We start from the raw sequence: 17,860 nt of genomic DNA, 5'->3' as shown, positions 1-17,860 counted from the left end.
GTCTTTTGTTGTGTTAGTGTGTGTTGTGTTTTGTCTTATGTTGTGAGTGTGATGTTCTGTTTTGTGTGTTCGTTATTGTGTGTTGCATTTAGGTAACTTTAGTTTCATATTTTCATTGCATTCTTCTTTTCCCCCTTCTTTCCCATGTCTACCAATTTTGGTTTTGTGGATACTGTTTCTTCTGCCTGTGCCTATGACTATGATTCTCCTCCTGCATTTAACTCTGATATTGCTTCTCATGGATATTTTGCTGATTTCTATGTTGAGAACAATATGCTTCATCCTCCACATGTTCATTGTGTTAGCTTCACTTAATAAGGATGATGTTCATTGTGTTCTCACCTCTGGACTGATACGTTTGCTGCCTAAGTTTCATGGTCTTGCAGGTGAATGCCCACATAAACATTTGGAGGATTTCCACATCATTTTCTCTTCAATGAAGCCTCCACATGTCTCGGTTGATCACATGTTCTTAAGGGCATTCCCACACTCATTACAAGAAGCAACAAGGAATTAGTTGTATTCTCTTCCTCCAGGATCCATCACCTCTTGGGAAAATCTTGAGCAACTGTTCTTGGATAATTTCTTCCCTGCTCAGCATGGCTACAACAACGATCCTGGATGGAATGACCCTAGCTTGGGATGGTATGATGCTCCACAGTAATATCAACCATTCCAGAATTCTTGTGTGCCTTCTCCCCCTCTCCAGGAACCACAACAGTTGCAGTTTCATGAGCCTGCCCAAGCAACTGCTCATCTTTCCACTACTTCTGAGCCTACACTGAAGGAGTTATTGGAGCAGATGACTATTCTGAACATTCAGTTCCGGCGGGAGAACATGGAGTTTCAGCAGGAGACCAGAGCTTCCATTCAGAGTTTGATTGATCAGATGGGGCAGATGGTCACTCAGCTCACTGAGGAACAGTCTTATGTTTCAGAGGGATCACCATTTCAGATTGTTCAACTTCCAGATGATGTCAGTGCCATCCACATAGGAGATGAGGAGTAGAGTCATGAGCTTACTACTGCACCATCTACTTTCCCACCCTCCTATGTCCCCACTCTTGCACCTGAGGAGACTGATGAAGAATTGGAGGACCAGGCAGATATGAGCACCACTTTTGAGATAGGTAGACCACTTTCACCTCCCACCACTCTATCAATCTTCAAGGAAGTGGAGGTAAACATACCTGAGATAGAATCTGTTGTTGATGATTATGCTGATGATGGGTATGTTGATGATTCTATTGTTGATGAGCATGATTTTCATTCCCCCTCTTTGCATGATGAGAACCACTTTGTGTTATCACATCTGAATGTTTGTTCTCCATGCAATGAACATGAATCTGAACCTGTGATTGATATTGTTTCTATGTTTGAAATTGATTCATGTTCTGAGGGTATATTTGGGGTTCAACCTATTACACTGGGATTGGGTGTTATACCTCTGCATGTTATTTCTATGGAACCATATTGCACTAACCATGTTGCAGGAGGTACATATGAATTTTACCAGCACACAGCCATGGTGGAAGACATAGGTGCCGACAGTTTGAAGATTAATAGGCACCAGCTGAACCCACTCATCAACGATCATTGCTTCTTAGATCCAGTTGTGGAGGACATCTCCCTGCTTGATCAAATATGGAGACTGAAGCAGTTCCTCCTCAAGACTTCCTTTCTGACTCCAGTGGTGGAGAATATCTCCCTGACTGTCCAAAATTGGCAACTGCCACCATGATCAGGGGAGTTTTCTTTTCCTTTCTTCCCCCTTTCCTATTTTTATTGCACTTGTCCATGATCTGTTGATTGTTATGATTGTGATCTTATGATTGTGACACATTGAGGACACTGTGTAGTTTAAGTGTGGTCTATTGGGGGAGACTCTGATTTTTTTCTTTGTTATTTTATGTTTTTTGCGTTAAATTTTTTGTTTTCAGGATAGTATTTGTGGTGTCTTGTGTACAGTTTTGCATGTTTCTCTTGATTTCTGGACTTGGTTTAGGTTGTAGATTTGTCTTGCACTTCATTGATACTTTGATTTGCTTGAAATCCATGTTTTTCTTTGCGTGGAAAGATGATTATGATGTTTGAGAGGTTGAATTGATTGTGACAGAATTGCCCTGTGTGAGATTTGAGCCACTTGATATTCTTTCTTGTGTGTGATATGTCTCTTGATTGCTTGCACTTATGCCTTGGCTTGATTCTTTTTGATGATTCTTGATTGATATGCATGTTTGAAAGTGATAAAGGCAGTTTTGTTGTTGAGCCTCTCTAGCCAAATGAGCCTACCCTGTTTTTATCATTTGATAACCCCTTTTGAGCCTATGCTTTCCCCATTTCTTTGTTTTGAAGCTCATACACTAGCCCTAACTGAAAAACCATGTTTACCTTAACCTTAGGGAATTTTGGAGCTTTGGAATTGTTTTAGGAATAAGTGTGGTCTCCCTGGGGATTCTGATGAATTGGCTAGTTGGTTCCTCTTCTTGTTTTTGTTTCTGTAAATATGTTGTGTATCTTGCCTCTCTGAGTTGTGTTCTGAAAAGAGAGAAAAGAAAAGAGACAAGATGAGAAAAAAAAACAGAAAAATGAGAAAAATAAAAAAATTGTTGTGTGAATAATGGAGTCAAGAAGAGGATTGAATTAGAGGGTTTTGGGTGTGCGTATACTGTGTTTTCACTTGTTCCCCATTGCTCCTCTAGTTCCCTTTGGTTTGTAGCTTCTTATCCATATTTATCCTCCCTTTTCCTTGACCCCATTTCACCCATAAAAGACCTTTTGATTTGAACATGCATATGTGTTTGAGTGTTGATATTAGAGGCTTGCCAAGACTGTTTGTTGCTTGCTTTCTTGAGCACATTGAGTTAACACTGTTTACCCTAAACACTTGAGAGAAACACTTATAGTGTGCATCTGTGAGGTTCTGTTGCTTTTGATTCACCTCTTGAACTGATTGATTATTTTGCCATGCTTGGAATTGCTTGGATGATTTCTCTGAGTATCTGTTTTCTCTGATTCTGTGTGGATATTGTCTNCTACTTTTCCTTGTCCAGATTTCTTGAGGACTGTAATTTTGTTTGTTCTGTCCTTGTCAATCTTTGTTTTCAGTCTGCTAAGTCTGTGTCAATTCCTTGATGTTCGTTGAACTGTTCCCTGTTTTACGTCTTGATTTTTCCCAGGAGTGCAAAAGACTAAGTGTGGTCTATTTTGATGAGTCGATATTTTATTGATTTCACTTAGTTTATTGTGCTAGAATTAATCAGGGAATTGTGCTTAATTATCCGGTATTTTCCCGTTTTTCCTAATTGTGCTTAATTTGACCGAAAATTCTAATTTTAATTAATTTGAATTTTCTGAGCTAATTATTTGCATTATTATTTTTAGGAAAATTATTGGATAATACTTTGGGACTTAAAGAGGAATGCCACATTAATTATATTTTAAGTTAAAATGTGAAAGTCAGTTTGAATATCATTTTTGGGGTGCACATGGAAAGCATTGTCCTATAAAAAAAGAAATGGAGAAGTGTGATGATTGAATTTGGTGAGCTGAAAGGAAGCTCCACGGTCCAGATATTGAGGTGTAGCTTCTTAAAATACCTCACGGCCCATGGGAAGTCATGTGATTCAATTCTTCTAGAGAAGGAAACTCACGGCCTGCATATCAACGCATGCAACAACAACTTCCACAACTGTAGACACTGACCAGCAACATCCAGCATATAATAAAAAAAAGAAAACGCTGACTTCAATGGGTATGGGCTGCTGTCACGGTCTTGGCCTGCACATTTATAAGATTCACCCAGCAACTTGAAGAATACACCAGCAGCTTCGGCCCAAGTAGTGTTCAGTTGCTTGAAGAAAAAGAGCACGCCTGCACGTGAATGAATCCTTGGGAAGCTCACGGCCCAGCCACGCATATCCTATGCTGCCACCGTGAAGACGCTCCAACACATGAAGTAGAATTGAAGGTTGCAGCCCATGCACACGGTCTGCATGTCTGGATGACGCATCCAGAGTTGGAGATGAAGGGTGTGACGTCCAGGTCCTATATTATATGAAGAGGAGGTGCAACCCATTCATCTTCAACTGTCCAACATTGTGTATCACGGTCTGGTTGGGATGAAATATAAAATGGTGCTCGGCTTGGATTAAACTTCACACTGCATCATGGCCTTGTCCAAATGATGAAAGGCACATTGAAGAGAATATAAAATATTTATGTGCAGTCACGAGAAGGGGAGCTGGAACACACGCTATTTCATTTTATTGTAGTAACACATCATGGTTGATTGAATGGCTTAGTGCAACACATGCCTAGCATATATAAAAAGCACTTGAAAGAGGTTGGACCCATTTTAGACATCAGAAGCTGCAACACACTCTAGCTAATTTCAATTAAATGCAGGCCCACGTGAAGTCCAGCATGGCTTGGGGAAGGAATGAAGATTAAGTAAAAAAAAAAACCTAGGAGAGATTCCTAGGAGAGGGCCATCATTCTGTAGGCTACCGTTACATCGGGAATTTTATCTTGGGATTGCTTCAGCACAACCGCCACATGCTTCAGAGGAAAAAAAAAACCACCCTTTCACTTTAGAAGGCAAAAAAACACGAGAATGAATGGTATGAGAGAAGAGTAGCGTTTGGTCTGGGATGAAGGAACACGCTGATTTCATCTAGCTCACGTCCATTGTTGGAAAGGACTTGCATTTAATGTTTGGTTGAAAAGCTTACTCATTCAATTCATTTTGTTGTTCCCGTCTTTTTTATAGATATTTCATTTCAAATTCCAATTTTCGAATTTTAGCTGCATGTCCTCATTAAATGTGTACATTTTATTCCAAGTGTTTCAATTCGCTGCATCCTATTGTTTCACGACTTTAATTTCTTTTATTACAGCCGCCATCATCAACCATCATTTTGTTTTCTTATTAGCTTAATTGCGCATTTAATTTTGTTTCCGTCTTGATTGATAATTACATTTTCTTTTACACAAGCATTTTCTTTATTATCTATTACAATTTAATTAGTTTACACACCTTGCTTTAGTATGTTCAATTTAATCTTTTCGTTTACTATGTTATCTGTTATGTTTGGTTTATCGTTTCAGTTCACTATGATGTTTATTCTGTCCAGTTTCTTTATTTTCCTACATTTCAAATTTCCTCACTTGCCTTAGAGATCATTCGGTCTCAATGTAGAACCGTTCGGTCATCTGTAGGACCATTCGGTCTTCATGCTTTGTTCAGTTATTTTAATATTTTCATTTATGTCTGGTTGTACTTAATTTCCAGTTTTATTTTAATTTAATTTTCCTTGCAAGAACCTTTCACAACCCCCCACCCCCACTTCGTGTTTGACCTGATTCTCGAACTACAGTTTGGTCCTTGAGAGACGACCTAGGAGTCACTTCCTAGTCTATACTGCATTTCTCGTATACAATCAAATTTGTATGGGCTGCGACACCCATCAGTTATTCATCGCGTTTTCTCTCTACGGGTTACGCTATTCAAGTTCGTTTTCTCGCTTTTGCACCGTTTTAATTAGTTTTACTCCGACTACATCACTCTTTTATGCATTATCTTTCATTTGAACTGATTAAAATGCGTTTTCGTTGGGTTTTGGTGCAGTTATTCGCGTGTGCTTGGGTAGCGTTCTTTGGCGGTGATTTCTTGTGTTTTGCAGTCTCCAATTCCCTCTACTATGTTTTTAAAACCATACAATAAAAAAAAATATACAATACATTCTCTTCAACTAAAATATAAATTTGTAAACTCGAATTACCATTAGTCAGGAGCAACCTCAAAGACGTCTGACTTGTATGGATCGAAAGTCTATATAGACGTCTGACCTATATAGGTCCGACGTCTATAGAGATGTCTGACCTAAAGGATCCGACGTCTCATTAATGTCACCCGTATAAACGTCAAACAAAGAACAGACATTAAAAGTTCAAAATAACATACGTTTAAAGTCTTTTCTATACTAATGGTTGTATTACCTTTGTAGACACCATCCCTGTGTTGGAGACATCTTTACCTTGTACAAGTGAGATTACCATAGTATTTGAGAAACATCTCAAATTAAAGAAAAATGCTTACTCGTATGACATTATCTAGGATATATTTCGATCCTATAATAACACTATTAAATAATAAATACTAGATTACCAAATGTTAGTTTGAGTCCACTTGACAAAATCATTACAAACTAACCTGTTGATAAAGTATTATTATTCAGAATACTCTTGTGAGAATTCCCAACCATTTTATACCCTTCCCATTTTAGTCTCCATTGTATTTTGGTGACGTAATATTTTTCCCAACCGTGACGAACATGTGAATACTGGGTAGGCCCATAACCCATTAATGCAATCATTTTCAAGCCCATAACCAAACTAACATGATGAATTTGGATGTTTGAAGTCAATCACAACCAACGTCGCAGTGAGTCCATCGTAAAATACGAAACAAAATTTGTTGGGAAGTTCCCTCTCACTGTTATTGGTCTTAGTCTTGGGCGATTTATGTCACGCGGACACTGAACCAAAGCAAAACCATTTCATCGTTGGATAATTTTATATAAATCATTGTTATTCATTAAGTTAAATTTAATTGAACCCATACGAACAGAAGCAGACAAAGCAGAAACTGTCCACCTTCCATCTCTTTCGTTCCTCTGAGGAAACGCTGTCTGGCATGGCGTTCGGGTCTTCCGAGGATGTCTCCGCTATCAAATTATTGCTCCTTCTGGCGGTCATGTACGGACTGGTGTCGGCGCTGACCTACTCCGTTGTCCACTTGAAGTTCGTGAATCCTCTCGGGAACGACGCGCCGCTCGATCGATTCTCTGAAGGAAGAACTATACAACATGTTCGAATGTTGTCCCAAGAGATCGACGGTCGTCAAGTGAGCCAAATTTAATTCCGTTTTTTTTTTATAATTTGGAAATGTGAAACTTTATCAGCGTTGTTTCGTCTTAATGATATTGTTTACAATTAGGGATCTTTATTGTGTGACAAGATAGCAATCGCTTTCCAGTAAGTGGAATCCATCGCTTTTTCATTGCTGTTATGAATTAATAAGTGCTGCAACTCGTACAGTAACTCGTATGATGTAATTTATATCACTATTTATATTTTGAGAATATTAAAATATTTTAAAACTCATAACAAACATTATTTTTAATTCTAATTGGTTAAGAGTGGGAAATTTTTTCACAGTAGACACCCTATGAAACTTATCGTCTTAGTTGTAATGCTTTGTTGTACAGAAAAGATAACATTTTTCTTACGAATCTAAAATGGTTTTATGAATGTTGACTTTTGGTGCATTTATTAACAGGAAGGGCGTCCTGGTTTAAAAAAGGCAGCAGAATATATTAAGGGTCAGTTGGAAGTACTAAAGGAGCGAGCTAGCTCCAATGTCAGGTTGCAATAGTACTTTTTATAATTATTTTATTATTATTTGTTACAATTCTTTTTCTATTTTTCCTTGTTGGCCCACTTATTTGTTTTATTTAATACACGCTTTTAATGTATGTTTCTTTCTTTCTTTCTTTCTTTCTATCTTTCAATTTCTTGAACTCTGATTTGGTTTCCAACTTTTTACTCGCAGAATTGAGATTGAGGAGACTACTGTAAGTGGTTCCTTCAATATGTTGTTTTTGGGACACAACATAGCCCTTGGATACAGAAATCATACTAATATTATTATGAGGTACATTGGCAAATCAATATGGTCATTTGCATTGGATTCAGATGTGTATTGGGTGGGATATATGAATGGTATTATTGTGCTATAGTTATCCCTTATGCTTCAAATTTCAAGCAGTTTTAACATTTCATATTTGAATTTCCTTGTTTTAAGGGTAAACTTCCCTTAACACGCCTCTAGTTTTTCCGTTGTCCACTTAAGAAAATATCGCCACTTGCAAATCACTATCTAAATTCAACTTATAGTTGATAGGTCACCACTTTGTTATCCAAACTGACCGACAAAGTTATACAACTGCTAGGAGTTAACTACTGAATTGAGCATAAACTGGACAAAAATTAAAGCTGTGGATGCCTTGTCAAGATCAATGCATGCAATTAAATGTCCACAATAGAAGGACATGCTGGAGTGGCCAGAACCGTGCAAGAATTGCAACATAATTGGAAACGAATAAGGAAAGATGTTCCGCAACTCATAAGCAAATGTTTCACATACCACAGCAAGCTAGATTTAGTAACATGAAAGCAATTATTTCGATTGTTTCCAATCACCAATAAAATTTAGGAGGACATGAGAGCATGGATTTTGAACTGGCTTAAAATTATCAGTCTATGACTAGGACACATTATCCTATTAGTGATTATTGATCATTGTCTAAGGCCACTTAGCACAACCATCATAGCTAATAATTCTAGTTTGCAAATTGCAGAGTAGTTCATTCACATTTGGCAGTTTATTGAATCATTTTCTTTCTGGTTGTGGTTTATTATACAATTACGGTAGTGCTGATATTGGTTTTAACTTGTACCACAATTGAGTGCAATCTTTCCCTGTTTTTTCTAACACCAGTTTTTACTTTTTCTGTGGAAATTATACATATTCCTCCAGAAAATTCAAAGAAGTCTTTGTGTCATCTGTTTCCCTTCTTACATTTGGTCCTCTCCTTCCTCATTTTCAGTTCTCAGTTCTCTGCAATGATGTGAACTTCTTCGAAGAAAGTCATAATTAGGAACATCATACTTCTTGAATTGTGTTTAGATCACATGCACTGCTTGTGTTATAAATAGCATTAATCCTGAATCAAAGTTGAGGATTAAGTGACACAGAGTTGAAAGGGTTATTTTAAAGGGTGAACTACATGGGAAATAATGTTTAATAATCCCTTTGTTTAACCTGAATGTTGGTTAACATTGAAACTGTTAAACTAGAGTTTGGTTTCTTCAGTGGGATTCTTGTGGCCTTACATAATCCTTTTGGCATAATGTAGTTTTTTAGTAGAAAAAAGTACCTTATAATTAAAAGTTAGAAGTCTTAAGATGTCCTGGCACTGACTGGGAATATGGCTAGAATATTTCTTATCAGGATTGGGTAATCCTCACCCTTGAGTTATGCTTTTGGGTTGAGCTATAATCTGTAATTTTTATTATGGTATTAGGCCTCTCTAGTCTTAATGTTGGATTTCCTACTGATGTTTAGTGTTGCAAATTTTCTGTTCTGAACATCCAGTTGTAGGGGTGTGATCAGAGTTGTCAATAGCAGTGAATCTCTATTTGCACTGCCATAGCATTGCACTTCAAAATTTCAAAATAGCAGTTATCCAGCTATGTGCTATGCACTGCTTTTAGTGGGCCAGCCGCTATACACAGCTCTGTGGGATCTGTAGTTATGGGTTTGAGTTAACATGTCCATGTCCTACATTAGCTAGGATTACGGGAAGAACACTCCTTATTAGGCATGAGCTATCTCCTCCCCTTGACTCAGCTTTTGGCACTGAGTTAGGCCTTGTTCATTTTTGTTAAATAATAGGGCTTCCAATAAGGGGAAAAGCATTGAAAAAATGTATTAGACTTTTTACAATCTGAGTCAGTTCTATCAATGGGGTCACCTGCTAGTAACTTAACATTGTGACAATCATACAATTAACGGAGATTAAAATCATACGCCTAATAGTTTCAAAGATAAACACGTTCAGAGGGTAAATTGAAAAAGAAATAGAGCTTCGTATATGGAATGGAAAATTTGAATGAAGTACATGTGGTGGTGGTAATCTTGATGTACTGTTCTTGCAATTAACAGTGGCATTTTAATGTAATCTCTCTTTCTGTTTGCTTTATTTTTTTAGTTTTCTAAATGATACTTCTCCTGGCAGGCACTACGTGACCTGGAAAAGTGATATACCATTTCTTAAACTGTAGAGTTGGAGTGAACATAAGGTAGGAACTAATATGACTCTTTTAATATAAATTAACAAGGTTCATTGAAGAAGAGGGTTACAGAAACCGTATTAGTAGATGATTATGTTCAATCTGAAGATCTCTGAAACATGGATATAGTGATTAATTACTGAACATGATGTGTCAAGAATCAAGACTATAGTGAATCATTATTGTACCTTAAGTGACTACATATATTTATGTACATTATATAACAAAGAAGGTTATGTGAATGTAATACACTGTTTAACATTTGTTGCCTCTCAGTGTAGTTGTTTTGATTAGACAATTGTTATTTCTGTTGTAGTTGTAGTTTTGTTAGACCGTTGGTTAGTGTAGCATTCTTCAGACTATTGGTTTGTGTAACTGTTATGTTAGAAAGTTACAACTAACTTGTATTAGAGCTTTGTATATATTCTTCTGATAACAGAGTCTGATTCTTCTCATCTTGTATGTTTTACCCTTTCAAAGTAATAAATCAGTGTATCAATTTTCTATTACTGTATCCAGAGCACAATGATTCTTGTTCATGACTTTTGCCAGAATTTTTGATGGTGATGTTTCTTCAATTTCATTGACTGCTTCGGCATCTCCTTCATGATAATAACTGCTCAGACCTCTTTGATTCCAGTGGCTGCTCCAGCCACTATTTCTCATCAAATCATGAAAAGACCCGATGAAAGAATTTTTTGTTGTTTCAACAACAAATTGAATCTGTTATCAAAGCCTGTAGCCTTCATGGCTTTGTTGTTTCTTTCTCCCTTTAGTCCAATGGGTTTTCTTTTTGAAAGTGATCGTGATCAAAATCACATCAATGCAGCGTATCTAGACTGTTGGTTAGTGTAACTGCTTTGTTGCACAATTACCACTAACTTGTAACTTAGCTTGGCATACAGTCTTCTGTTAATCTAGACTGTTGGTTAGTGTAACTGCTTTGCTACACAATTACAACTAACTTGTAACTGAGCTTTGTATATCGTCTTCTGCTAATTGAGTCTCATTGATCTTGTATCTTTTACCCTCTCCGTAATAATAAATCAGTTTATCAGTTTTTTTTTTTATCATGTTAACATATGATGAAGAACTAAGCTTGTATAGGATCATTTCCACCAAACGATTGACAAAACAAAAACTTGTGGAAGGGACTAGAGACGAACAAACTTCAATCTTCCTGGATTAAATTCTCACTAAGTTCTTAATTGGATGTATTGGTCATTATCTTTGAGTTTCCAATTCAAAGTGACGGGTCTTTCTCTAGTCATCAATTTCTCTTGATTGTCATGTCAATCAAGGTAAATTGGAATTTTTTTCATCTTTGATCCCTTCTACATTTTCTGTTTCGTCAATCGTTCGGTGAACATTGTCGGAAATGATCCTGCACAAGGTTAGTTTTCCCATAATACAGATGTCTGAGTTTAAGGAATATTGACTGCATTTTTTTTTTATTTTACTGCAGGATATCATCTATGGTTTCGAAAGAGACTGATCCATCAGTTTTAGTGAATGGACATTTTGATAGTCCCCTTGGTTCCCCTGGTGCTGGTGACTGTGGTTCATGTGTTGGTGAGTAGTAGCTACATTTGAAGTCATCATTGAATTTAAGAGAGATTATATTTGGGAAATCTGTACATTACCTTGAGCATTCTAAATTGTATTGTTTATCTTATTGCCTCCCTTTTCAGCATCTATGCTGGAAATTGCAAGACTAATAGTCGACTCTGGTTGGGTTCCCCACCGCCCAGTTATTTTCCTTTTTAATGGTGCTGAGGAACTTTTTATGTTGGTAGGAAGTTTGTCTATGCAGGATAATGATTTATTCATGTGTGAATTTTACCATAATGAGCTAATGTTGTGTTGTTTACTTCTAATGCTTAAGGGTTCACATGGGTTCATGAAGACACATAAATGGCGTGACACAATAGGAGCTTTTATAAATGTGGAGGCATCAGGAACTGGAGGGCCTGGTAAGTGTCATGCAAAAGTTCTATTATTACTAGTAGTTGGATAATGAGCCAATCTTCAGCGTCTCTCTCCATCAACTTATGATGTGTGCCATACATTACATTTTCACTGAATAATGTTGCTAAACTTAACAGATTTAGTTTGCCAATCTGGACCAAGTTCTTGGCCTTCTAATGTCTACGCAGAAGCAGCAATATACCCTATGGCTAATAGTGCAGCTGAGGTTATGTTTCTCTTCTAACCTTCCTATATCTTTAATACTCTATGGTGCTGGTTGGCCATAAATTTTTGCATTTCCTAATTCAAACATGAATTTTCCATTTCAACATACAGGATGTTTTCCCTGTTATTCCTGGAGATACTGATTACCGGATATTTTCCCAAGACTATGGGAATATTCCTGGGCTTGACATTATATTTCTCCTTGGTGGATACTTTTACCATACCTCATCTGATACAGTAGAGAGACTGATGTATGTATCTTACATACTTGATTTGGTACAAGATATTTGATTGAATTTTTATAATTTTATCTTGCAAAAGTGTGTAAGTATAACTCTTTCTCAGGCCTGGAAGCATCCAAGCACGTGGAGAAAATTTGTTTAGCATAATCAAGACATTTACTAATTCTTCTAAGCTACAGAACACCTATCAGACAAATTACAGTGAAGTTACCGCAAGCACATTCAATGATGAGCGGGCTGTATTCTTTGATTATTTCTCATTGTTTATGGTATGCACTAATGTTGGCAGAATCCTGCTTTTTCTAATGATCCGATACTCCTTTTGATAATCAAAGCAATATAATCTTGAGAATTGGCTCATCTTGCTATTTTGTTGTCTTATACTTCAATTGTGGATTTTCAGATATTTTATTCCAGAAGAGTGGCTAAAATTCTTCATAGTATTCCTATCTTCTTCCTTGTTTTTCCCTTCACAATTGGTAGATCACATTCTTGGTCAGCAGCCTTGTGTGATTTTATAAAAGGTAGATTATTGTCTGGTTACTGTCATTTAATTTTTTGATATGATATTTCTAATTGGTCTCCTTGTTAATCCCTTTAAATTTTTGCCTCAATATTCTGTAAGTATTTTTTCCTGGGTTATTGTAGAAGAATTTAAATATTATTCGTTGACACTTTGAATAACATTTTATAATTTATTGGATGTGCAGGTATTTTTATCCACACAGTTGGAATTATATTGGCAGTTGTTGTTCCTGTTGTGTTTTCTATCCTGAGATTATTGTTGTCTTCTCAGACAATGAATTGGTACGTTCATTTAAAGTTAGCTTTTGGATTCTTGTAGTTAGTGATAGATTTTTTGTAGTGTAACTTTTGGTTTCGTGCAGTTAGTGCCAGAATTGTTTTTAATTAACCAAATGAGATTGAGAGAAGAAAGTATGATGGAGCTTCAATTTAATATTCGCCCAGTCAAATGTGAAGATTTTGAAGTGGCTTTTTTGTGGTCATTAAAGTATCTTAGGTGTAAATTTAAAATCTTAATACATTTTCTGTAATCATGTGTTGACTATATTGATAAAACTCAGGTTTGCTAATCCATACCTGGCTTTCCTGATGTTTGTACCCTGTGCACTTACTGGGCTTTTAATTCCAAGAATTATCTGGAGACGCTTTCCACTTTCTCAAGACGTTTCAATTGTCAAGACATCTGAAGAGGTATTGTGGCATATTGAAATGGGTTTAACAAGTCTATTCTGATGCGTGTCTTCATAGTTTATTTTTATGAAATGATCATTAATAAATTTGTCACTACGTGATAGACTTTTTTTTTTTTTTTTTAAATAAAAATCAAGATCTGACTTTTTTTTCTGACAAACTTGTTACGTTAACAAAAACACCATTGTGTTTTTTAAATTTGCTTTTTCCTTTCATGATAAAAGAAAAATTGCCAAAAATCTACTTTGTTCTTGATTCTGTCAGTTGTCAAATGAACTATATTGTCTGATAAGACTTCCGATGTCCAACAATGTTGTCTATAGAATTAGCTTATCCACTTTGGCTTGTGCTGCCTTCATGCATGACCTTTATAAATATGTTGTGTGGTGTTTGAGCATATTCTTCAGGAGTGATTTCAATTTATCTTGTTGGTGGAAGTCCGAACTGCCTAACTGTTTTGTTTGACACATAAATTTCCAGGCACTATCTGATGAAGCAAGCTTCTGGGGAGGATTTGGATTCTATGCCATATTAACTATGGTGTGCTGATTTAAAATACAGCCAGACAATATGATTCTTTTTCCTCGTGATTTAATGCATTCTCTTGAATATTTTGCTTGGCTAAAACAATTTATTGAAAACAGGCTTATCTTGTAGCTGGGCTGAGTGGAGGTTTTGTGACATTTTTTGTGTGCGCATCCATGCTTCCGGCGTGGATATTTTTCTGCCTGTCTGTCAAATTCTTTGGACAAAGGTCACTCAGGTTGATTGTGAATACTTATTTAATTGTAACCACCGCATGTACTACTTTTGTACAGATAAATTTATGTCTTGCTTCATCTTTGGTCTTACAGCCCCACTGTCATTTTACTCCCTTCACATTGCAATATATTTGTTTTGCATATTCACAGTTGTTATATGCATGCTATCATCTAATACTATTTCTTTTGGCAAGTGTTATTCATTTCAGTAATCCTTTTTTGTTTTTTTGCTCTCCAGGTCAACAATGTTTTACATATTACCTCTAGTTCCATGCCTTGCATATTCTGTTTATTTTGGTGGCTTTCTTGTCCAGTTTCTGATAGAGAAGATGGGAATGATGGGTTCTCTTCCTCTACCATATGGTTAGTTTATATACACACACCTCATTAATTAAATTAATGTATTATAAATTGCCCTTTTTAAGGTTTAGTATGATAAATAGACCATTGAGATGGAATCACTAAGCTTTATGCTACTGCATTTGAATAGGTACATTTGTAAGTATGTTTGTTTAAAATCAAATGAAGTGTATATATGGGCTATCTTGCCGGAGGTTTCCTTTATTGGAACTCATCATTAATAGTATTAAAGCTAGCAATTTCACAAAGCTCAAAATGTATGCAGCCTGACCCAATCTTTGTTGCAGGGCACTATGTTCCTGATATTATTGTGGCTGCAGTGATTGGAATTGTGACTGGTTGGTGCACAGGCCCTCTAATGCCCATATGTGGGCATTGGTTAGCCAGGTCATCCATCTTGCAATTTCTGCTTCATCTTAGTGTGTTTGGTTTAGCTTTATCATCTCAGTTTTTTCCTTACACCACGTCTGCACCTAAGAGGATTGTTTTTCAGCATACTTTCCACACTGCAGGTATTGATAACCAGAAATGGTTGCCTTCTGTAGTAATGAATAAATCTTGTGAATATAACGTGTTTATTCAAGTTCCTCTAATTCTTTTTTTTTTTTCTACTATCATTGTAGCACTCCAAATATCTTTTTATTCTCTATTTTTGATCTAACTTCTAGCATTTTTTCCCGTGGTTTGGCAGGCTCTAGTCAGATTCTGGAATCCACTTATGATTTTTCTGTAACTGATTCCAATTCTTTACTTTTCCTTTTCAAACACTCACCTGAAGTGGCAAAGGAATTGAATGTTACATCAGAGTTTTCATTTGAATCTGCATCATTTTCTAAACGCAATGATTGGATGGTATGTTGGATGCCGATTTTATTATTTTCATCCTTTCTCACCAGCACTTTTTCATCTCACTTAATTCAAAGGGTAACGAGTAAAACAAGATTTTTGTCCACATTTATTTTTATTCTTCATCTCTTTAATTAATGGACTCCAAGGTTGCGTCACAATCTTTAGCAGTTGCAAAATATTGAGCTACTGTTAGCAGTTAGATTACTCTTTAGAACACATTAGTATATGTTATGATTTGCCACTGCTATTTGATCTCATTCTCTTTGCAGGCAATTTTTCCAGTTTCTTTTCTCTTTTCAAACAGTCTGAAGTTCCCTGCACAAAAAGATGATATTTTGAAACAGTATGAGTACTTTCCAGAATTGTCTATTCAAAATCCATCATTAAATTCTGTAAAAGGACCGAGAAGAGTTCACTTGGAGCTTTCTTTAGGGTATGTAGATCATGTTGGTTGCTACTAGCGTGGTTAATCTGCATAGTAAAAAATACAAGTTATGTTCCATATGATTTCATGTTTTCTTTGTGGTGGCCTAGTGTGGAAATCTTGATTTAGTTGCTTCAAAACCTTTTCCATGTTGGTAGCATACAATAACAGTCAGTGCGTGAGAATTATTTCAGAGATACAAATTATGATGTTAGTTGGATTACTGATCTATTTGTTTTTCTCAACTTGGTTTGTTCTTACAAAGATGCTTGTCTCCTTAGAGAATGAGGGAAATACGCAGTGATATACTGTTATTTGAATCCATATAGTATTTATTTTTTCAGACATTATGTGATCTTTTTCCCTACAAAAATAAATTCTTGTGTATTGGTTTTAGCTGAAATTTGTTTTCAAAGATCTTAAATTGGTTTTCTACACCTCCTTGTGTGAACTGAAAACAGTTTAAGAAAAGTTAAACGAAAGTACTTAACTTTTCTCTTTGTTTTCATGTATAACTGGATTTATTTTCCTTTTAGCTCCTTGCAAGAGGTCTGGGTTGCGGTTCTCAACATAACTGGTCCTTTATCAAGTTGGTCATTTGCAGATAATCTTCTTCCAGGTATGAAAACTGTTTACACATAGGCAGGTCTAAACCTCAAAATTATTGTTACAAAATCACCCGGAATCATGTCAAAAATCACACCACCCACATAATAGATGTCCAGTTACAAACTTTACACTTGAAATGTCTTGATGTGAGGAGAGTGCTAAATATCTTCGATTAATGTGACCATAATAGTAATGTATGAGTGGAGGCCAACACTCATCCCCAAACTAGCTTTTGGAGTTAAGTTAGGTCCAAACTCAAAATTCTAAGAGTTAGGTAATATCTTTTCATTGCCTAATGTAGCTTGCACTTGGCACAGGAACTGAAATCTTTGGTGGTGGTCCACAATCATATATATGTCGTCTTAGTGGTCCTAGTGATGGGAATTGGACCTTCTGGTTAGAGGTAAAATTTGATGCCCTTTTAACTTCTCTTTACTATAATAGTGTAACTTACTATTTTGGTTGATGATGCCAGGCTAACAGCTCTGAAGCATTAAGAGTCGACGTTGCAGTTTTAGACCAAAAGTTGGTTGATCCAATGAAGAGATTGAAGGATCTTTTCCCTGACTGGGTTGATGTTACGGCCTATTCAAGTTTTATGTCTAGCTATATCTTATAATTCTTAATAAAAGTCTTGTAAGGACAATTTATTTCTTTTAATACCGCATTTGTATAGACTAGCCATAGAAATTGATGTAATAACTGATCATTAGTATGCTAATCCCATTTTCAGCATAAAACTTTATTCTTTACGCAAACGTTCTTACCAAAAAGAAAAAAAAAAAGTTGCATGGTACTAATAGATGCAAAACCAGAACCAAATTTTGATTCTAAATCTGGACTGGGCATCAAGTTTAGCGAATACTTATAATTATAATTTACAATTTTCAGATGATGGATGTTCATCGTGCCTTTGTCCTCTTCATTTAGTTTTACATTTAGATGGTACATCTGCAAATCACGAGCATTTATACCGAAGATTGGAACTTGATGTTACAGATGAAAGTTCCTTTCGTGCTTGATTGATATACCTTGGTGATTATTGTACCTAATTTATATACCAAGCCTAAGGACTCCAGTTTTGAAAAAAAAAAAAAAAAAAGAAGAAAATTTAGCATATTGTCCTAAATGCTGCCACTGTCATTGAAGGAAACTAATTGGCAAATCAATATCTAGTAGCGATATACAACATGTGGAGATTATGATGGTACATGGAATTCAATCAAAACTCAGTTCAATAAACTTCCGTCTTTTGTATCATTTTCTTTTATCAAAATTGAGTTGTGATG

At 36.0% G+C, this 17,860-nt stretch overlaps 1 protein-coding gene across 4 annotated transcripts; it reads left to right on the top strand.

The window, feature by feature from the left end:
* The first annotated feature begins 6,288 nt into the window (after positions 1–6,288).
* Positions 6,289–17,604, top strand: LOC106780215 (endoplasmic reticulum metallopeptidase 1). 4 transcript variants are annotated; one of them, XM_014668476.2, is made up of 21 exons: positions 6,289–6,907; positions 7,343–7,428; positions 7,616–7,717; positions 11,384–11,490; positions 11,610–11,710; positions 11,804–11,891; positions 12,024–12,112; positions 12,223–12,362; positions 12,457–12,622; positions 12,757–12,877; positions 13,064–13,160; positions 13,439–13,568; positions 14,049–14,108; positions 14,213–14,322; positions 14,568–14,692; positions 14,977–15,201; positions 15,381–15,541; positions 15,808–15,971; positions 16,499–16,581; positions 16,889–16,974; positions 17,047–17,604. In XM_014668476.2, exons 1-21 carry the CDS (start codon positions 6,698–6,700, stop codon positions 17,188–17,190), a joined length of 2,595 nt encoding a protein of 864 aa, XP_014523962.1. In that variant the 5' UTR covers positions 6,289–6,697; the 3' UTR covers positions 17,191–17,604. The 4 variants fall into 4 exon arrangements, 3 of the variants coding, with proteins under 3 accessions (XP_014523962.1, XP_014523960.1, XP_022632629.1); XM_014668474.2 differs by having other exon boundaries at positions 6,294–6,907; positions 14,213–14,331; positions 17,047–17,599; XR_002666530.1 differs by lacking the exon at positions 15,808–15,971 and having other exon boundaries at positions 14,213–14,331; positions 17,047–17,083.
* Positions 17,605–17,860: the final 256 nt, after the last annotated feature.

This window comes from Vigna radiata, unplaced genomic scaffold (genome assembly GCF_000741045.1).
Source record: "Vigna radiata var. radiata cultivar VC1973A unplaced genomic scaffold, Vradiata_ver6 scaffold_379, whole genome shotgun sequence".
Taxonomy (NCBI): domain Eukaryota; kingdom Viridiplantae; phylum Streptophyta; class Magnoliopsida; order Fabales; family Fabaceae; genus Vigna; species Vigna radiata.
The sequence above is the reverse complement of the archived record's forward strand: the minus strand, read 5'-3'. Positions and strand labels throughout refer to the sequence as shown.

Excerpts from the sequence above, each read along its gene's own strand:
- LOC106780215 (XM_014668474.2), top strand. The coding sequence starts at position 6,698 with ATGGCGTTCGGGTCTTCCGAGGATGTCTCCGCTATCAAATTATTGCTC. Across the intron at positions 7,429-7,615 it reads CGAGCTAGCTCCAATGTCAG|AATTGAGATTGAGGAGACTA; the intron begins GTTGCAATAGTA and ends TTTTACTCGCAG. Across the intron at positions 15,542-15,807 it reads CTAAACGCAATGATTGGATG|GCAATTTTTCCAGTTTCTTT; the intron begins GTATGTTGGATG and ends TTCTCTTTGCAG.